The sequence below is a fragment of the Physeter macrocephalus genome, chromosome 17, assembly GCF_002837175.3.
Source record: "Physeter macrocephalus isolate SW-GA chromosome 17, ASM283717v5, whole genome shotgun sequence".
Lineage (NCBI taxonomy): Eukaryota > Metazoa > Chordata > Mammalia > Artiodactyla > Physeteridae > Physeter > Physeter macrocephalus.
The window spans coordinates 54,906,468-54,928,193 of NC_041230.1; the positions used below are offsets into that span (position 1 = coordinate 54,906,468).

The 21,726-nt window shown below is 56.3% G+C and overlaps 1 protein-coding gene across 1 annotated transcript in view; it reads left to right on the forward strand.

The window, feature by feature from the left end:
- Positions 1-21,726, forward strand: part of ACSF3 (acyl-CoA synthetase family member 3) — a 59,090-nt gene that overhangs the window by 19,081 nt on the left and 18,283 nt on the right. Inside the window, exons 4-6 of the mRNA XM_024125008.3 lie at positions 2,114-2,268; positions 3,864-4,009; positions 11,682-11,794. Of these exons, the coding sequence (XP_023980776.1) occupies positions 2,114-2,268; positions 3,864-4,009; positions 11,682-11,794 (414 nt within the window). The remainder of the gene's footprint in view (positions 1-2,113; positions 2,269-3,863; positions 4,010-11,681; positions 11,795-21,726) is intronic.

Below are 21,726 nucleotides of genomic sequence, written 5' to 3' on the forward strand. Positions count from 1 at the left end.
CCTATGTTTTTTCCTGAAAGTTTTATAGTTTTAGCTGATACGTTTAGGTCTCTGATCCGCTTTGGATTAATTCTTAGGTATGGTGAGGTAAGGGTCGAAAATTCATCCTTTTGGATGTGGATATTCAGTTGTCCCAGTGCTGTTTGTTGAAAAGATTATCCTATGGAAGTGACTTGGCTCCTCTGTCAAACCCAATTGGCCATCATCATATTGATTTGTTTCTGGGCATCTGCTCTGTTCGTCTGTGTGTCTGATCTTACACCAGCTTCACACGGTGTTGAATGCTGGTGCTTTGGAGTAAGTTTTGGGTCAGGAAGTGTGCGTCGTCCACCTTCCTCCCTCCTTCTCACATTTGTTCGGACTCTTCCGAGTCCTCTGCCTTTCCCTGTAAACTGTAGGGTCAGCTCGTCAATTTCCGGAAAACAGAGCTTGCTGGGGTTTGGGGAGAGCTGCCATCTTAGCAACACTGAGTCTTCCCATGTGTGGACGTGGATGTGTCTCCACTGACCGAGCAGTTCTGTCTTTCCTGCCAGGTCAGAGTGTGTCATCTTGTCCCACACGTGGTGACACTCTTCTCTTTCTCCTCTTTCCTGTCTGTAGTTCCGTTTAGATCATTTCCATTGACTGCTGTCTTTGCTGCATCTGGTGTGTTCAGTGTATCCAGTGAATTCCAAGTTTCACATAATGTACTTTCCAGCTTATAATGGTTCTCTTGCAGTTCCACTTCTCTGATGAAATCCTTGATCATCCCCCATTTCATTCATCTTTTCAGAATTTCTTAACCTATTTATTAATTTAAATTCCTTGTATGGGGCTTCCCTGGTGGCGCAGTGGTTGCGCGTCCGCCTGCCGATGCAGGGGAGCCGGGTTCGCGCCCCGGTCTGGGAGGATCCCACATGCCGCGGAGCGGCTGGGCGGAGGCTCCCACGTGCCGCGGAGCGGCTGGGCCCGTGAGCCATGGCCGCTGGGCCTGCGCGTCCGGAGCCTGTGCTCCGCAGCGGGAGAGGCCGCAGCAGGGGGAGGCCCGCGTACCACAAAAAAAAAAAAAAAAAAATTCCTTGTATGATAATTCCAACATCCGTGTTGAGGGTCTGCTTCTATTGACTTTTTTCTTAGTTATGGGTCACATTTTTCTCTTTTCATACATGCTTATAATGGGGGCGGGGTTGTCTTTAAAAGAACGATGTAAGGGCTTCCCTGGTGGCGCAGTGGTTGAGAGTCCGCCCGCAAAGGGAGAGGCCACAACAGTGAGAGGCCCGCGTCACGCAAAAAAAAAAAAAAAACAAAAAACGATGTAATTTTCTCCCCAAAGAGGAGTGCCTTTTGCCTTTGCTGTGTCAAGCAGCTAAGGTGAGGAGCTAATGACAAGTATGCGATCAGGGACTGGGGCAGGCTGGGGCTGGCTGCAGCGTTTCGGATGCCTTGCGGGGGAAGGCTGTCTGTGTGGGGTGTGCTGAGCACGCAGCACCCCGCGCTCCCCGTCCCGCCCTGACCATGGGCTCATGCGGTGGCTGCACGGAGAGAGCCCCTTCTCCTGAAGATGAGGGCTAACACACGAGCATGTTCTCAGCATGAGCTGAGAAACCGGAAGCATCTTTATATTAAAACGAGAAACATCTGTTACAGAGTAAGAACAAAATTCACATGACTTCTTCCGAAAAAACAGCAGACGCCATCCGTTCCCCGTGTGTGCTCGCCCGTCTGCCAGACGCTGTGCTGCGCTCAGGCCTGCCTGGCCCCTCGTGCAGCTCTGTCCCCCCTCGTCTGCATGGCTGGAAAAGTCTGAGGTGCCACCTCTCCCGACAGCAGATCCGAGGCCAGTCCCCCGGCCCAGGGCCCACTCCTCCCCCGATCCTCTTCCTCCTTACGGGCCACCCCTGAGGCCAGACGCCAGTGTCCCCTGCACAGTGACCCCCACGGAAGGTCCAGGAGCTTGTGTCACCCTGTCAAAGTGAGACCCCCTTTGAGACGGGAGCCGCTTACAGACCCTCTGATGCTGAAGAAAAGGGGGGTCCTCTGCTGAGAGCACTCATCTTGGAACCGAGGGTCCGTATGTGTCTGTGCACTCAGGTCTTCTAATCTTTTTGCTTTGTGCTTCCCTTTTTCTTTTTAGGTTTGGGAAAAGTTCTTAAGCTCTGAAACTCCACGGATTAATGTATTTATGGCAGTGCCTACCATATACAGCAAGTTGATGGATTATTACGACAAACATTTTACCCACCCTCATGTCCAGGATTTCGTGCGTGCAGTTTGTGAAGAAAAAATCAGGTAAATGTACATAGCCCACCTTCCCATCCGGAAAGTCAAATATAACTTATTTTTAGTGAGTCAGTTCTACTAAGTGAGTCAGTTCTACTTTGTTCTACTAAGTTTTAGGAAGCAGTAATTTTTCTTCGCTTTAAAATGCGTATCTGCGTCTCTCTCTACGTGTCTGTGCTCCCGACGCAGCTGCCTGTATTCTGTATCCGTGTCTCTGTTCTATCTCTGGGTCTCTCTGTCCCTCTGTCTCTGACTGTCCACCTGTCTTCCGGTAGAGTCTGAAGGACAAGGATGGGGAAGTCCCTTCTGACCCCACACCTGCTGGCTCTCAGCCCCGCCCCCTCCCCGGCCCCATGCAGACACCCTCCCTGACAGACGTGTGGCTGTCTGGCCCCTTTGGTGGCATGGGGTTTGCTCTGCGTGTTCCCACGAGCCTGCCAACTGCAGCTTCTCTCTGCTCGTGGTCAAGCGGTTCATCTGCAGAGCACACGGAAGTGAGCAGTTTGGCGGGTCTTCACAGGCATGATCACACGTGTGCCCAAGAGGCGTGACACGTGTGTCTGTGGCAGACACAGCCTTTAACAGGAGAGCCAGTTGGCGCTGGACAGCCACGAGCTTCACGGCCGCTGTGCCTCTGATTCCTAGTCCTTAGGAGGCGCTCAGGAAAGCCCTTCGTTCCCTGGAGAGGATTTCCAGTTTCCCAAGACGGGTATTTCATCCGGATCTGCTCCCATTTAGCCACTCTTGGCTCCTTTTCCGTAAAGGCGTTTTGATGGAACTAGAGCCCTTTTCTGAGGGTGCCACTGGCAGCACCTCCCTGGATCGGTCTCCCACGAGGCGCCATGGTGGGGCTGGGGTCCAAAGCCCAAGCACCAGGACAAGAGTGGGATTGGTAACACGGTGTACCCAGATCTCAGGAGCCAAGGGCAAGAATGAGGTCCGAGAGGGGAGATCAGGGTGACTGGGTGGCAGGCCCTCAGACCCCAGCAGCCGGGCTCCTGGTGGGGAGGGTCCTCGTGCCTGCGTCTCCCTGGGGGGAGCACGGGGTGGTCGTTGCTCCGGCCCCCACTAGAAGCAGAAGCACCCTCCTTCCTGCACACAGTGCTTTCGGGACGTGGTGCGTGCCGGGGCTCTCAGGTATCCCACCACTGTCATCGTCACGTGAGCCGCCAGCACCAGGCAGTGTTCGTGGAGGAGCCCCCGTGCGCCCCTCACTGGAGACTGCCTGCTTCCGTCTCCCCCTCCCCCTCCTCAGACCCGGTGCTGTTTTGTCCCTAAACCAGATAAGCCGTCATCACCTACTCTTATCACTGCTCTTTTCTGGGGCTGTTTGTGGACAGCACGTTGATTGGAGCATGCACCAGGGACCCTCAAATCACTTTTCCTTTTACTGTGATTACCCCTTCCTTGTGAAGATCTATTTACATTCTAAAATATACCCAAGATTCTTTCCAAAGCACAGAGTTAAATTTCAGCCCGAACTGCAGTTTTAGCCGTGAGTTAAAGGGTGACGGTGCCTGGGGTGCTGGGCGCGTGTGGCTCTCACCGGGCTGAAGAAGCCATGTGCTCCCGAGGGCTCAGGAGCCTGTGGTTGTGCCGGGCAGGTTGATGGTCTCGGGCTCGGCCGCACTGCCCCTGCCTGTGCTGGAGAAGTGGAAGGGCATCACCGGCCACACCCTGCTGGAGAGGTACGGGATGACGGAGATCGGCATGGCCCTGTCCAACCCCCTGACCGCAGCTCGCCTGCCAGGTACGAGTGGTGCCCGCCAGCTGTGTCCTCTCTCTGCTCTGGGTCCTCGGGTGGGCCAGTTTGTGGAGGACGCTCCCCTGCTGGGCCACGGTCACGTTCTCAGGGTGGCAGTGTCCTTCCCAGGTGACCCAGACGCCGTGTGCTTGGCAGGGCGCCCCCCTCCCCACCTCCCGGGCTGGGGGCTGCTTCCGTCCAGACCAGGTCGCCCGCGGCCCAGAGTCTCCCATGCAGGTGCCCTCAGCCACACAGGCCGGTGGCAGCGGGAAAGACGGCAGGTGTTGGGGGCAAGGGAGGAGGGACACCCCGCCTGTGCCTGGGGCCCTGCATGCGTCTGGATGGCCTGCTGCTCTAGACGGGTTCCTGCCCTTTGGTCTTCCTGTCCCGCCCTCTCTAGGCCATTTCACATAAACAGCCTTCACGCCCCGGGTCCCTGACAGGGAACCTGCAGGTGGAGTCTGAGGCCTGAGACGTGAGCCTGTTCTGTCCTGGGCCCTTTCCCAGCCCTCCCGGTCAGTCCCCTCCAGCTTGTCCAAAACACAGTAGGCGTCTGGAAATAAACAGTAAGTCATCGTGTGCCTGTACTTGCCTCTGTGCATCTACTTGTCTTGCACGACAGTAAAAGGCACCCTTCTGGTGGGCAGGTCTGTGAGTTTTCAGAGTGTCTGCCGTCACACTCAGGTAGACGAAGTTGACTCACCTACAGAGCTTCCCCCTTTCGTGGTCAGCGCCTCCTGTCCCAGGCCGGTGAGCACGTCCCTGGTTCCTCTCCCTGTAGCTGTGCGTTTCCTGGAACGACACAAGAGGCACAGCCTCCAGGACCTGCCTTTGGGTTTGGCTTCTCTCACTTGGCAGGACAAGTGTGAGACACATCCTGTGCCAAGCAGCATATTCGGTGTTAACCTGTCTGCCACCGAAGGACGCTGGGTTGTGTCTGGTCTTGGACAGTTTCCAGTCGGGCCATTGTGAAGGTCTGTGTGCAGGGTTTTGTGTGAATGCGTCTTTACATTTCGCGGGCAGACGCCTCAGAGTACAACCGCTGGGTCAGAAGGGGGTGTGAGCTTGACTTTCTAAGAAGCTGCAAACTGTCCACACAACAGCCCCGGTACTGGGCTGATCTTACCCCTCTGACGGCCTTGGAGAAGTCACACAGACGGAGCAGGTGTTCACACTGTCGGACCAGGGGCGGGGGCAGAGGCCCCGGGACAGAGGGACCTGCGCCCGGGCCCTAAACCCGAGGCTTCTGGGCAGAAATTCTCGAGTCTGAATTGGCTGCAGCGCTTCAGGCTCAGGGTTCTGCTGTGGCTGTGCGTGGCCTCTTCTCGGCACCGGGACCAAGCGCCCGGGGTCTTTTCTCGCCCGTGAAGCAGGCGGCTCACACTGGGTGCACAGCCGCCTCTTTGGTTTAGAAACAATGAAGGAGCCGTCAACCTTGAATCCAGGAGTGAGTCCCTGAGCGCCGCTTCCGGAGCAATCAGGCTGTGTCCTCTGTGCCCCTGACTCCTGAGCCGGGCTCCTTCCAGCCGGGACTCTGGGCTGGTCCGGGGACACATCCTGCCAGCCTGGCCCATCACAGGTTCCCTGGTGGCCCGGAGGGGCGCGTGGCCTGAAGGAGACTGCCCGACTGAGGCCCCGGGTGGTGACCTGAACTGCTGGGCCTGCCATGCGCTCACGGGAGGTTGCTATCAGATGCAGGGCTTGCCGGACAGGCGCTCCAGGACCCAGTGAGGCACAGTCACCCGCCCCAGAGGCCGGATGGAGCCACAGGACAATTAAAGTCACCGGGCCACAGCTAACACCTGTTCTAAAGAGAGGTGGAAAGGATAGCCTGCCCTTCTGACTGCAGCCAGCCTTTCGCCCAGTGGACACCAGGAGGACACTCAGTCCCTGCGGGTGTGGGAGGGGCCCATCCCGCGCTGTGGGAGGGGCCGCGTCCACGCGGTCTGGGCGGGGCCGCGTCACGCGGTGTGTAGGGGCAGCGTCACGCGGCGTGGGCGGGGCAGCATGCACGTGGTGTGGGAGGGGCAGTGTCACACAGTGTGGGAGGGGCTGCACCCACGCAGCCTGGGAGGGGCCGCGTCACGCGGTGTGGGCGGGGCCGAGTCTACGTGGAGTGGGAGGGGCCGCGTCACGCGGCGTGGGCGGGACAGCGTGCACGTGGCGTGGGAGGGGCCGCGTCCACGCAATCTGGGAGGCGCTGCGTTACACGGCGTGTGCGGGGCAGCGTCACGCGGTATGGGCGGGGAAGAGTCACGCGGTCTGGGCGGGGCAGCGTCACACGGTGTGGGAGGGGCTGCGTCCACGCAGTCTGGGAGGAGCTGCGTTGCACGGCGTGGGCGGGTCAGCGTCACGCGGTGTGGGCGGGGCCGCGTCACGCGGCGTGGGAGGAGCAGCGTCACGCGGTGTGGGTGGGGCTGCGTCCACGCAGTCTGGGAGGGGCTGCGTTACGCGATGTGGGCGGGGCAGCGTGCACGTGGTATGGGAGGGCTCGCGTCACGCACACGTGTGGGCGGGGCAGCGTGCACGCGGCGTGGGAGGAGCAGCGTCACACGGTGTGGGCGGGGCAGAGTCGCGGTCTGGGCGGGGCAGCGTGCACGTGGCGTGGGAGGGGCAGCGTCACACGGTGTGGGAGGGGCTGCGTCCACGCAGTCTGGGAGGGGCTGCGTTAAACGGCGTGTGCGGGTCAGCGTCACGCGGAGTGGGAAGGGCCGCGTCACGCGGTATGGGCGGGGCCGCGTCACGCGGCGTGGGAGTGGCCGCGTCCACGTGGCGTGGGAGGGGCCGCGTCACGCGGCCTGGGCGGGGCATCGTGCACATGGCGTGGGAGGAGCAGCGTCACGCGCTGTGGGAGGGGCTGCGTCCACGCAGTCTGCGGGGCTGCGTTACGCGATGTGGGCGGGGCAGCGTGCACGTGGTATGGCAGGGCTCGCGTCACGCACACGTGTGGGCGGGGCAGCGTGCACGCGGCGTGGGAGGGCCCGCGTCACGCGGTGTGGGCGGGGCAGCGTGCACGTGGCGTGGGAGGGGCCGCGTCACGCGGTCTGGGTGGGGCAGTGTGCACGCGGTGTGGGAGGGGCTGTGTCCACGCAGTCTGGGAGGGGCTGCGTTACGCGGTGTGGGTGGGGCAGCGTGCACGTGGTGAGGGAGGGCTCGTGTCACGCACACGTGTGGGCGTGGCAGCGTGCACGTGGCGTGGGAGGAGCAGCGTGCACGCGGCGTGGGAGGAGCAGCGTCACGCGGTCTGGGAGGGGCCGCGTCCCCGCGGCGTGGGATGGGCCGCGTCACGCGATGGGGGCGGGGCAGCGTGCACGTGGTATGGGAGGGTCCGCATCACGCCGTGTGGGCGGGCAGCGTGCACGTGGCGTGGGAGGAGCAGAGTCACGCGGCGTGGGAGGGGCAGCATGCACGTGGCGTGGAAGGGGCAGCGTCACGCTGTGTGGGCGGAGCAGCGTCACGTGGTGTGGGAGGGTCCGCGTCCACACGGTGTGGGAGGGGCTGCATTTCGCGGTGTTGGCGTGACAGCATGCACGTGGTGTGGGAAGGGCCGCCTCACGCGGCGTGGGAGGGGTCGCGTCACGCGGTGTGGGCGGGATCCCATCTAGGTGGGTGTAGGAGGCTGGCCCTGCCTCGTTGACCTTGCTCTGTTCCACCCACTGGCGTAGGGGCGGGGGGTTCTGGGGTCTGAGTAGCTCTCCTGCCCTAACACAGGAACACAGCAGTCTCTGCCATTTGTAGACCTCACTTTAACAAATCATAGGTTTGTCTCTGTGTGGAGAGGGTTTTTTTTTTTTTTTTTTTTTGGTGGTACGCGGGCCTCTCACTGCCGTGGCCTCTCCCGTTGCGGAGCACAGGCTCCGGACGCACACGCCCAGCGGCCATGGCTCACGGGCCCAGCCCCTCCGCATCACGCGGGATCCTCCCGGATCGGGGCGCGAACCCGCGCCCCCTGCATCGGCAGGCGGACTCCCAACCACTGCGCCACCAGGGAAGCCCCTGTGTGGAGATTTTAATGCCACTGTTGTGGTAGTAGTGCTGTAATTCTGTCAGCGTTTTCTTTTTTTTTTAATAAATTTATTTTACTTTTATATATTTTTGGCTGTGTTGGGTCTTCGTTGCTGCGCGCAGGCTTTCTCTAGTTGCGGCGAGTGGGGGCTACTCTTCGTTGCGGTGCGCGGGCTTCTCATGGCGGTGGCTTCTCTTGTTGCAGAGCATCGGCTCTAGGCGTGCGGGCTTCAGTAGTTGTGGCTTGTGGGCTCAGTAGTTGTGGTGCACGGGCTTAGTTGCTTCGCTGCATGTGGGATCTTCCCGGACTAGGGCTGGAACCTGTCCCCCCTGCATTGGCAGGCAGATTCTTAACCACCGCGCCAGCAGGGAAGCCCTGTCAGTGTTTTCTTTATAGACCTTCTTAGCAGTTCTGGTCTCATTGAATAGGGTGGACAGTCCCGACTTCCTTAGGCTGGGAGAGGGACTGGAGGTTGAATGAAGCACCAATGGCCAATGATTTAATCAACTGTACCTGTATAATAGAACTTTCATCAAAACCCAAAACAAGGCTGGTGACCACTGGTTGGTGTTGGAGCGTGATGTGCCTGGAGAGTGTGCAAGTTTAGCGACTCCCACCCACCCACATACGTGCTAGAGGCGTCTCTTCCATCTGGCTGTTCCCACCTTGTATCCTTTGTAATGAACTGGCATTCTAGGAAATGACCTGTTTTCTTGGGTTCTGAGAGCCGCTCTAGCAAACCGTTTAATCCCAGGAGGGGCCCAGGGAACCCCCAGTTTGCAGCCAAGTTGTACAGAAGTTGTGGTAAGTGGGGACATGCCCCTGTGACTGTCAGTCCCGTGGGACTGAGGGCAGCCACTCACCTCCCTGGAGGCCACAGCAGATCCCATAGGGTTCCCTTCTCCACAGCATCTCCCCACATCTCCCTGTGTTCCCAGCGCCTGGATGGAGCCTCTGCTTCCTCCTCTCTGCAAGTGTTACTGAACTGAGCCGATTTACTGACACTGGGTTGTGGTAAAGGAAAGTGCAGAATCCAAGCAAGGAGAACAAGCGGCTGGTGCTCACAGGACCCAGACTCCTTATGGCTTTCAGGGAAGGGCTATTAAAGGCGACATCTGCAGGGAGGGCTGCAGGATGTGTGACATTCTTCTGATTGGTTGGTGGTGAGGTAACAGGATGGTGTCCCAGGAATATCAGTCATCAGCCTTCTGGTTCCAACTAGTCTGGGGGTCTCAGCATGTAGTCCCCATCCTCCACCTGGGTGGGGGACTTAGTTCACGCAGAACAACTCCAAGATGTGCGTCAGATTAGCGTGTACGTCTCTTGAGGAGGAGGTGCGACTCTGTCTTATTACCGATTTATTGTTCGAGCTCTGAGGTAACTGCTTTTTCTTTGTGTCTGTGTTCCTCTATTTCTCTAATTAGTAACTGCCTCAGTCTGCTCTCTGGAACTCAGGGAAGGTTTAGGAGACTAAAGTGTCTTTTACAAACACGACACGAGGGACATGGAGGGGCTTTCGTGCTCCAAGGATCCCCAGGGCTCGCACTTCAGGAGGCGTCGCTGTCCGGAGGGCTTGGGCCTGAGCAGGCGTCACACCACTGCGGGGACGAGAGCTCAGAAGAAAAGGGAAGAAGAGCAGATTTCACTCCTGAGCGAGGTGGTTGCTCGTGCTTAAGATTCTGTACTTAGTTCAATGAAGTGCCTGCTGATGGAATCATCACATTCTGCCTGACGGCTCAAGGTGTGTTCATGGCACTCTTTACTTATGGCACATACTAAAGAAATCATCCTGACCAGTCTCAGAAAGTGATAAATCAATTCACAGTACACCTCCTTCACACAGCAAGAAATTCTCTTACCGCTTGGGAACACAGGAAGGAGGACCATCAGCCCAGTGGGCCCGACTGATGTCCTCTTACACATGGCCTTTCTCTCCTGCACTTTATCAACCCATTTCTTCTCTTAAAGCTTTTGTTCTGTGGCTTTTACACACACACACTGAAGGCTAAAACCTAGGTCAGCCTGCTGACATTTGGCCATAAAATATGAGCAATCGGGAGTGATCTGAAGACCCTGGAAAAAATCTCCAAGATGCCCGGGCCTGCTCTGTAACCAAGCAGTCAGAGCTGTGGCCCCACCGGTCCTTATCAGACCACGAGGTCCAAGGAGGAGCAATGCAGACGACAGGGCTGAGACAAACTCTTCACTGGAGACAGATCCAGAGGGAAGCTACGACGCTGAGGCCCGCTGGGAAACACATCCCACGTGTCGGGACTGTGGCCGCCTTGGCCCCGGGTCCTGCAGAGCCTGCGGGAGGGCAGGGCTTGGACCCAGCTCATGTTCCCAGCCTAGGTCTTGTCTCTGGTCCTCGTGTCTCGTCTGCAGCTGAGGTGGAACACCCCCTTTTCCAGGCTGTCTCCGGTCTTGAGCGTCCTGGCACTGGTGCAGCCACTGGCCCCAAGTAGCTGACCAGCAGGAAGAGAGAAGGATACATTCCTGGCGGTTCCTTTCATACACAACATCCAGGGGGCAAGTCCACAGAGAATGGGTTAGTGGTTGCTGGGGTGGGGGAAAGATGTGACAGCTCACGGGGACAGGTTTCCTTCTGGGCTGATGGAAAGTTCTGGAACTAGGTGCAGGTGATAATGGAACAATGTTGTGAATGTGCTGAATGCCCCTGAATCCTAGGCTTTATAATGAATAGCTGCATCATATATGGATTTCACTGTAGTTTTTAAATCTTTGGAAGCAAAAGAGAAGGAGGGGAGGAAGGAGGAGGAAGAGGCAGCGGTGGCGGCCTCCAGGACCTCAGACAGAAGACAGGCTGAGGAGGACAGAGCGGCACCATCTAGCACACTGAGCCCTGTGTCACAGACTTTTCCAAGCGTGTGGATCCCAGAGTACTAAGCGGCTCATGGAGTTTGCCAAGTGGGCTTCCTGGGACTTTTTCTCCTGTGACAAGTCCTCATGGATAACAGTTAAAATAAAGGGCCTGAAACCTTGAAGTGAAGCCTCAGACACTTGGCATTTGGCCCTGGAATCTCTGCCCCACCTCAGCTATTCATTACAGTGGCCGCGGGGACTCCACCGCGGCCACCACCTGCCCTAACCTTTGCAGGTTCAAAAGCTGATTATAACCACGCAGGGGTGAAGGCACTGAGCCGCCACAGGCAGCTAACAAGTGAGCCAGGATGTTGGCTACATCACCCCTGCCGTGAGGACCCGCTCACCCTCTGGCATCTGTCCCACTCCAGTCCCTCACCAGTGACAAACTGCGGTCATCTGTGCCCTGACCGCTCAGCCAGGTGCTCCAGTGAGACAGAAGTGCCCTTGCATCTTGCCCTGGGTGCTGGGCGGCCCTCCCGAAGTGACCTGAAGGCCTGTAGGGCATTCGGAGCCCTGGCTGCTGCTCTGCGTGCCCTGCCTAAGGCTGTGCTCTTGCCTCCTGGGGCTTCGCCCCTCTGTGTGCACGTGACAACGGGGCAGGATCCGTGTGCGCACATCATGTCCATGCGGGATTCCCGTGTGTGTGCACGCGACATCCACGCGGGACTCCCCCCACCTCCGTGTGTGCGCGTGACGTCAGGCAGATCCGAGCACCTCAGTGGGCAGCTCTGTCCTTCAGAATCCTGCTGACCGCCTCTTTCCCTCGTGCCGCCCCGCCCCTTGCAGGCTCTGTGGGGACCCCGCTGCCCGGCGTCGAGGTGCGCATTGTGTCAGAAAACCTGCAGAAGGACGGCTACCCCTACGTTGTCCACGCGGAGGGAAATGAGGAGGACACCAAGGTGAGCCCCTGTGTTCTCTCTGGCGGCACGTGGGCATCACATGGCCACGACCACCCAGCAGGCCGATGGCAGAGGGTGAGTCCCCACCGCTCGGGGACGCCCTGAACTGCGGTGCCGCCGGCTGGCCTTGACTCGGCGCTGCTGGTGTTCGGGGCGCTGCCCGCCTTGGACGGTGTGGACGGTGCCGAGCACAGTGAGGCCCAGCAGGGCTCCCCGCACTCAGCCAGGCTCCTCCTGGGCTCTGTCCTCTGGGCCACGTTGAGGTGGCTCCTGATAGCCTCAGCTAGGAGGGCCCGAGTCAAAGCAGAGATCATTGTCGGCAGGATCTTGTTAAAAATTCTGCGCTGGTGGGACGCTGGCACCCACTCGGAGCGGACGCCGACAGTGTAACCGGCCCCCAGCCTTGCAGTCGCCCGTTTGGACAAATTCACGGAAGCTGTGAATTGAGGTTCCCCACTTGGGAAGTCACTGTTCCCTGCTTTCTGTGTTGTTCTAAGATCCGGAGAGCAAGGGGAAGAGAGGACTGTTGTCTTGCTTTAGTGAGGACTTCCACAGCCGCAGGTCTGCTGGTCCTAAGTGATCAGGGCCATAGCAGGGGTTCGGTTTTGGTAGGAAGTGGAATTTTGATTTAAGAGATTGTTTTCTGCACAGCGGATGTACATACTCTTGACTTCTGTTACCCTGAGAAGTTTTAAAAGCTGAAAGTAGCAGTGATCCTGCCTCTCACTTGTGCCGGGAGGGGCGGCCGACAGGCCCTGCCCTTGTGGGCCTCGGTCTCTCGTGGGAAATGGTAGCGTTCAAGAGATGGTTATTGAATGTCTTAGCTCGAGAACGTAAGTGGAACTCGGGTGGCTTTTACTGTAATTTTATGAAAAATGACATCAAGAAGTATGTGTTCCGTTTACCCAAGAACCTCTCACCTGGATCCTTCTTGCTGGGCTCGTGCCCTCTTGGCCTCTCCTCCCGGATGGGATGGTCCTCCAGACCAGCCTTGCTCCCGTCCGTGGTGTGTGGGCAGCTTTCAGGGTGGCCTCAAGGTCCCCAGCCATGGCTCTCGCTCCCTGGCTGCCTGCTGCCTGGGCTCTTGCATCAACTCAGCTGGTCCAGGGCCATCAGCCATGCCCATGGCTTAGGGCCCTTTTCTGGCTCTTGGCCTGTGCCCTGCGGTCCTCTCTGCCTCCTCGTGGACCCCTGCTCACACCCGCGTCACCTGTCCCAGCGTCCAGCCCTCCTGGCAGTAATGGGGCCGCCTCCCCCTGCTGGATGCTGAGTCCGCCGGTTCCGGGTGTCGTTCCAGGGACCCCTCTTGGGAGGAGGTCCTCAGCAGAGGAGCGTCGGGGGCATGTGGGTCCATCAGGCAGTAGCAGCACAGATGGCAGGGGGGCCCCTGCACCACCCTGCCTGAGCACCTGTAAGGCTGGATGTGGCAGGGGTGCTGCCAGAGAGGAGGTGCGGGTGGACAGCGACTCCCTCCGCAGTCACACTGAAGTTTAACAACTTGGGGCAAGCAGCCGCCCCCTCACGCGGCTCCCGCTCGGGGCTGTAGGCGTTTCCTCCCTGAAACGCGCTCAAAATAGGAGGTGGCAGCGTGGCCCTGAGCATCTTGACAGTCAGAGAAGGAAGCGCGTGGTCCACGGCGTGGGGGCTCGGGGGCAGGGGAGACAGAGCAGGGGAGACGATCCGCTGGCCACAACCAGGCCCCATAAACGTGAAGGTAAGGAGACCTGGAGCTCGCCGCGGCGTGTTCTAGAACGTTTCCAACTCAGTCGAGGGGTCAGTGAGACACACGGTCCAGAACGGAGCCGTCTCCATGGCCGATGACCGCCCGGGGCGGAGAGCGCAATCACAGGCCGGTTGCCCCCGGGGGCTGGGGTGGCGCCTGGGCCTGGGCTCGCTCCCGGGCTGGTCAGAGGCCACCGCCGTGCCCCCCCTCCCCGCTGCGGGGAGCGCGACAGGGGCACTCCCCCTCCCGGGCGCTTTCCCCAGGAGCCGCCTCCCGGCCGGGGGTATCGCTCACCGCCCCGCCCCCGGGACCCTTACAGGGGAACAAGGCCAGGCTCCGCACTCAGGCGGGCGAGACCTCCGTGGAGCCTCCGCCTGGGTCCCCGCGCTGCACAGGCCGGGCCGGGCCGGGGTGCGCCCCGAAGGCAGGAGAAGCGGGCTCAGGCCTTGCTAGGAGGCGCCGGCTCTCGGCTTCTGTGACCTCACAGGCACGCCCCATTGCGGACGGCGGCAGTGAGAGGACGCCGCCGGCTGCTCGCCTGGCCTGGAAAGTGCTGGCTCTGCCCCTGACGGGGACTCGCAGCGAAAACCCAACAGCTCTCTTCTGATCGCCGCCCACGCTCGGCAGCGACTCTTTCATGTTCTGAAGTCAGGGGGGCTGCGGGCGATGTGGTTCAAGGCTTTTGTTAACATTTAACTGGAAATCACTTCAAACTTACAGGAAAGTTGCAGAAATACCAGTGTGAAGAAAGCCCGCCCGCCCTTTCCCGGCGCACGTGTCCTTCCCCTCTGTCCGGGCACCGCGCGGGCCGGCCTGGCTCCTGCAGCGGGGCCTCCTCTCACTGCCTGGCGCTCCTCTCTGCCGCTATCCCCGCCCCGCCCCCCATGACGCCGCGTGGCGCCTCCCTCCACTGCAGGCTCTCTGGGGTCAGGGTCCTCTTTGCTTGTCATGAGGGCACATCTTGAACTTGGAAGTACCTCCTAAGCCAGATGGTCACAGGCCCTTTGACCCGAATGGCAGGCGCAAGGTCAGCGCAGGCGCATTGACCAAGGAGACGTGTGCAGCGTAGCAGGCGTGCGCGCTGAGCCCGCGGCGGAGCAGCAGGACTGGCGGGGGGCCAAAACCTCTCTGGGGCTGATCTCTCTGTGGGGTCTGTGGCTGGGGCCTCTCCATCCTCCCTTCCTTACTTCTCTCCTCCAGCCAGCACGTGGGGAGCCCCCCTGGGCTGCAGCCTGGGGAAGGAAACGCAGCCGCGGTGATGGCGCCCACCAGGCGGTGCCGGGCTGCGCTCAGGGTCCTCCCGCCTCTGAAGCCTGAGAGCTCTTGCTTCTCTGGCAGGAACCGACCGCCGAGAATCAGGAGTGGTGACCAGGGGGCTCTCGGGCCCGTGTCTGCCCCGCAAGGCGGAGGCCCAAGGGAGGACAGGAGCCCTGCGAAGGCACGGGGTGCCCGGGCCAAGGCGTGCTCCCAGGCAGCAGGGAGAATCGGTCCACTCCCGTCAGCCCAGAGCGAGGGCAGAGGCAGGCTGTGGAGGCCTGATGCCCGACGCGCAGCGGGTGCTCCCTTGTGCTGGGCAGAGCACGGCTGGGCTCCTGCTGTGGGCCCCGCCGGGGTCTCCCAGTGTGCGGGTGCCCTGGCCGCGCTGGGTGGTCCGTGGTCTGCAGCCTGGGGGCACTCTGGTGCCCCAGCCTCCACGGCTCTGCAGCCGTTGCTTCCTGAGTCTTGCGCTTTGTCTGGCGGGACGTCAGGGGCTGGAAGAGCAGGCGGCCTCCCCACAACGTGAGGGTCCCCTGGCCCCAGTGAGGCGGTTCCAGCTTCACGGTGTCCCCTGCTGTCTTCCCTGAGGCCCTGGGGATGGGGTAGGGGGCTTTGTTTGCTGTGATGCTTCTTTTTGTGTGTCCATCTTCCCAGCTGGCAAACTCTGCAAGCACGTGGTGTGGTCTTTCTCCTTTTTTAAAATGTAGTTATTGAGGTGTCGTTGTCTCTTTATTTATTGTTTCAATTCGCTCACTTACATAAGAGCCAAATGCCAGCCAGCAGAGACGGGTCCGTTGACAGATACAGGCCACACTGCCGTGTAACGCAGAGGTGACCAGGCCTTACGTGGAATCCTCGTCTTGCAGAGGATGCAGACACCCACGTGGGGTGTGGGACAAGCTGGGGCAGGAGGACAGCGGCAGCGAGCGCCGCTTCCCTTTATCCCCTTAAAATCAGTTACCTCGCGTGGCCCACGTGCAAGCTGCCACCCTGGACAGTGGGCTGATGTGGGGGTGCCCGTACTCCCCCCGCCACCCGCCCCTCCCGTGCTCCCTCTCGCCGCTTCCCCTGTCGCTGCCATGGACCATGGACTGCTGCACGGACCGTGGAGGTGGGGACGGGGACGGGGCCCTGCGGGGCCTGGGCACGCTCTGCCCTGCGATGAGTGGTGGGGTGCTGTCCCCACAGAGGCGCTCGCTTCGGACAAGCCGCTGACCGTCGTCAGCCGCGTGCTTCTGCCTCTTAGGGTGAGGTGGGTCCACTACCTCTTTTCCAAGGGCCTGGTGGGAGGTGGCAGGGCCCTAGATGAGGACTTGCACGCGCGAAAGCGGGTCCAGTGGCCCCCGACGTGCCAGGCGACCACCTGGCGCGCTTAGCTCCCCTGGGCCTCTTGCCTGCCCCCCACGTGCTTTTATCGTCCCCCCGGAGCCACCCCGCCTCCTCTGTGGGCTTCATCCTTCGTGTTGTGAGGCCCGGCTCCTGTTCTGGGGCTGGGCAGTGGGCAGTGAGCTACACAGCCCTCCCATCAGGACGCATTGGGAGCGGGACCCACGGCCCAAGAGGCGCCGGGCCTTTGGGGACAGGCTCTGCGGTGTGTCCGGTCCCAGCCCTGCCCCGGTCCTGCCCCCTCACCTGGGCTCCCACACCTTCCGCCAGCTCAACTCCTCCTCCTTGGAGCTTGTGTCATGGTTCCACCCGGGACTTTACAGCAACTCCTGCCTCTGAGATGCTTTCAGGTGAGGAAGCACGTGTTCTCGCACGGGCAGCTCTCGTCACGGCCCTGGCCGCCCAACCACGGCGTGGCCCTCAGACGAGGAGTACACGTGTCAGGTGTGGGTGCCCTGGGTCCACACGTTCCTACGCGCCCGAACGGGGTCCCCTGGGAGGACAGCCAGACGTTTCACTGCAGGGCGGATGGCAGGTGTGGTCTGAAGCCATGCAGTCGCCGGGAGTCCGGGTTCTGGATGCCTGCCTCGCCCCCTGCGCCCAAGCTGGGTCCCCAGAGTACGGGGACTGCCCGTCCAGTCCCGTGGACGGGTAGTGTAACTCCAAGTGGTTCTGAGGCATGGCAGCAGAAACCTGCAGCGCCCTGGCTCCGCCTGTGACCTGGTGATACGCAGGACAGATTTTAGTCGAAGGCAGCGTTGATGTTACGCACTATTTTAGGTTGTTTGTTATTAGAACTTCGAATTGGTGCTTCACTTTCCCGCTCCCTGAAGAAATGAAAAATGCCTTGTCTTTCTCTGGCATAAAGAAAATGGTGACGTGTCTTAGTTTCCTTATTTTAAAGATTTTTCTTTTGAAGCAGACCATTTTTTTAAGTCTTTATCGCATTTGTTACAATAGTGCTTCTGTTTTGGTTTTTTGGCCGTGGGGCACGTGGGATCTTAGCTCCCAGAGCAGGGAACCCGCACCCCCTGTATTGGAAGGTGAAGTCCTAACCCCTGGACCGCCAGGGAAGTCCCATGTCTTAGTTTCCTGATACTTGCTTTCTGTAGACCAGAGACTCCCTGGCAGATCTGTACAAAAATTAGAATTGGTGGGTGGGTGTGTCTTTCTGGCACTGAACCCATGATGGGTGTTTTAGATGAACCTAAGAACACGCTCAGACGGAGTGCTGAGTGGGACTGCGCTGAGTACGTGAGGGGTCTTGAGGGGATTCCGTTCAAAGAGGTGGTTTTGGTTCCAGAAGACCCTGACTCTGCTCTGCGTGTCTGTGGCCACAGAGCCTGCGTGCCAGCAGCTCCTGTGCTCGGGGGCTGCTCTGTGTGTCACGGGAAGGGGCAGAGCAGTGTCCGTGGACGGTGGTCATCCTTGTTCACCAAATCCGTGTCCCATCCGTGGTGAGGCACGGCCCGATTTCAGAGATGCTAAACGTGAAAAAATGCTCCGTGGAGTTCAAAAGTTAGTATCTTGCATTTCATGCAACTTGCCTGGAAGAAGATTGTGAATATCTTTTCTTACTGTATGAAATCAGAAATCTAGGACTCAGTGCTGGGGGTGGGCAGGAAGTCCTCTCTGACTGGATGAGCTCTGGTCCCTGCTTCCTGCCCACCATACAGGCCTACTCGCATGCGGTCAGCACGCACCTGGCCGTGGGTCCAGAATGATGGAGGAATAAAGGGAGGGTCCGCAGACGACAGGAGCTGGAGTGAACGCAGCACGGGGTTGGGTGATCGTGTCTGTAAATTAACACAAAGTAGGTATTGTCAGGACACAAGTACACAGTGATTTGAACAGGTGATGTGCGATACCAAGAACGCCTGCCCTGAGACAGAAGAGTGACTGCAGTAAGAGGTCTCTGTCGGGCACCCAGTGCTGGGGAGTGCTGAGGAAGGGGACCCAGGGACAAGGATTTCTAAGGTAGAATGGAACTCAGTTAGAACTGCCCATTTCTCCCTTCAGTTCTGTCAGGTTTTTTGCTTCGTATATTTTGATGGTTTGTCCTTAGGTATGTGAATAAAGTCTATTTTCTCTGATATTAGTACAGCCACCCTGGTCTGTTTTGGTCGGTTGCTATTTGCAGGAATATCTTGATCCATCCATTTACTTTCCATCCACCTGTGTCTCTGGATCTCAAGTGAGTTTCTTGTAGGCAGGCTATACAACTGACCCTGGAACAACATGAGTTTGCACAGGTCCACTTATATGAGGGGGTTTTTTTTCCAGTAAACATGCACTACAGTATTACGTGATCCACAGTTGGTTGAATCCATGAATGTGGAACCACAGATACAGAGGGCTGACTATAAAGTTATATGCAGATTTTCAACTGTGTGGTGAGTCTCTGCCCATAACCCCCACATTGTTCAAGGGTCTACTGTCATCGGATCATGGGTTTTTATCCATTCCACCAATCTGTCTTTAGACTGGAGAATTTAATCCATTTACGTTTAAAGTAATTACTGATAAGGATGGACTGACTTCTGCTATTTGTGTTCTATGTGCCATATAGCTTTTTCTGGTCCCTAATTTCCTGCATTACTGTCTTCTTTTGTGTTTAGTTGATTTTTTTGTAGTGAAATGTTTAAATTCCTTTCTCATTTCCTTTTGTATATTTTCTCCAGCTAATTTCTTTGTGGTTACCACAAGGATTACATTTATCATTCTAAAAATTTTAACACTAATTTGGATTTATACCAGCTTAACTTTAATAACATGCAAAAACTCTGCTCCTTTACAGTTCTGTCTTTACCCCTTTTAGCTGTTGATGTCACAAGATTACATCTTTATACATTCTGTGCCCTAAAACTTAAATTAATTCTTTTCAATGTATTAGTCTCCTAAATTATGTAGAAAACAAGATTTGGAGTTACAAACCAGAGTTTGTAATACTAATTTTTAAACTGATAATTTTTTTAATGTGTTAGTCTCCTACATCATGTAGAAAGCAATGTGTAATAGTGCATGGATTTACTTCTGTTGAGATCTTTCTTTCTCCATACAGCTTCGGTGTACTGACTAGGTGCTTTCTTTTAACCTGCAGGACTCATTTGAGCATTTCTTGCAGGGCAGGTCCAGTGGTCACAGACTTCCGCAGTTTTTGTTTATCTGGAAATGTCTTAATTTCTCTCTCACTTTTGAAGAACATTTTTAGTGGCTATCGGATTCTTTTTTTTTTTTTTTTGTGGTATGCGGGCCTCCCTCTGCTGCGGCCTCTCCCGTTGCAGAGCACAGGCTCCGGACGCGCAGGCCCAGCGGCCATGGCTCACGGGCCCAGCCGCTCCGCGGCATGTGGGATCCTCCCAGACCGGGGCGCAAACCCGGTTCCCCTGCATCGGCAGGCAGACGCGCAACCACTGCGCCATCAGGGAAGCCCCATATCGGATTCTTTGTTAACTTTTTCTCTTTTAGCACTTTGAATATATGGGTGCACTGCTTCTGACTTCCAAAGTTCTGATGAGAAATCTGCTGACATAATCTTATTGAAGATCTGTGTCCGTTTTGCCCACCATGGCTTCCACAGTCTGTGTGCAAGCTGCTCTAGGAATACATGCACAGCTGCCTGCGGGGGCGGGGGGAGTGGTAGCTGCTACGGGTGCTAAGAGCTGAAAATGACCAAAATTAACCACAGTTTACCCTCCAAGCCTTCCCCTGGAAGTTGCAAGCCTTCAACAGACTCCAGGTTTCAAAAATAGTTACATCAGACAGATACTGCCAGTGCAGTTGCTGTCCAGGTGGGAGCTGGATTCCTGGTGTTTCTTGCGCTGTCCACTTCCCCTCCAGTTACTTTCTTACTGTTGGGTTTCAAGAGTTCTTTGTCGGATATGTGATTTGTCAATATTTCCTACCAGTTTGTGGCTTGTCTTTACATTGTCTTGTATTTCATAAAGCAGAAGTTTTTCATTTTCATGAGGTCTAATTTCTCTCTTTCTCTTACTTTTATGGATCATGTTTTTGGTGTTATCTCCAACTCCAGGTTACAAAGGTTTTCTCCTGAAAGTTTTATAGTTTTACAGTTTACATTTATATCTATTGTGCATTTTGGTGAATTTTTGCATTATATATGAAATTTAGTTGGAGCTTATTTTTTTCTGTATCCAGTAGTTCAAATACTGTTTGCTGAAAAGACTACCTTTCTTCTTCGCAATTTTGTCAAACATCAGTTTTACGTATTTCAGCAGGTTCATATATAGATTATGTATTCTCTTCCGCTGATATGTGTGTCTGTTCCTTTGCAATACCACAGTCTTGACTCCTGTGGCTTTATAGTAAGCCTCAGAATTGTAGTGTTTTTTCTACCAATTTTATTCTTATTCAGTTTTTTTGTTTTTTGTTTTGTTTTGGTTATTCTAGTTCTTTTGCTTGCTCATACCAATTTTAGAAATAGCTTGTCTGTATCTACAAAAAATCCTTTTGGGATCTTGGTCAAAGTTGCATTAAAGCTATAGATCAGTTCTTCCCTGGTGGCGCAGCGGTTGAGAATCTGCCTGCTAATGCAGGGGACACGGGTTCGAGCCCTGGTCTCGGAGGATCCCACATGCCGCGGAGCAACTAGGCCCGTGAGCCACAACTACTGAGCCTGCGCGTCTGGAGCCTGTGCTCCGCAGCAAGAGAGGCCGTGATAGTGAGAGGCCTGCGCACCGCGATGAAGAGTGGCCCCCGCTTGCCACAACTAGAGAAACGAAGACGCAACACAGCAAAAATAAATTCATTAATAAATTCCTACCCCCAACATCTTCTTTAAAACAAAAACCAAAAAACAAAAAACCTATAGATCAATTTGGGAAGAATTAACATCTTTACCCTGATGACTCTTTCAATCCATGAACATGGTGCCCCTCTCCATTTACTTAGGTCTGCTTTGGGGGTGTGGTGTGGGGGAGTGTATGTGTGAGATTTTCAGCATGCTGATCCTGAACATGTTCTGCTAGGTTTATACCTAAGTATTTCTTCTTTTCTCCATCTCTTTCTCCTCCTCATCCTCTTTTTTTTTCAACGATTGTAAATGTAGAATTTTTTGGGTTTTTGTTTCTAATTGTTTATCACTAGTGTATAGGAATACAGTTGATTGTAGTGTATTGAGTTTGTATCCTGTAGTAATCCTGGTAAATTTGTTTTTCAGTTTTAGGAGGATTTTTTTTTAATTCCTTCAGATTTTCTACATACACAATTTTTTTCTGCAAATAGAACAGATTTATTTGTTCTTCTCCAATCTGTATGCCTTTTATTTCTTTTTCTTGCCTAATTGTCCTGACTAGGATTTCCAGTACGATTCCAAATAGGAATAGTGAGAGTGGATGTCCTTGTCCTATTTCCGATTTATGGGGAAAGTATTTGGTCTTTCACTATTAAGCATGACAGTAGCTATAGGCTTTTTGTAGATTCCATTCTATTTTTGATATGCTGAGAGGTTTTTTAAATATAAAAATTTATTTATTTATATATATTTTTTTTTTTTTTTTTTTTTGTGGTATGCGGGCCTCCCTCTGCTGTGGCCTCTCCCGTTGCG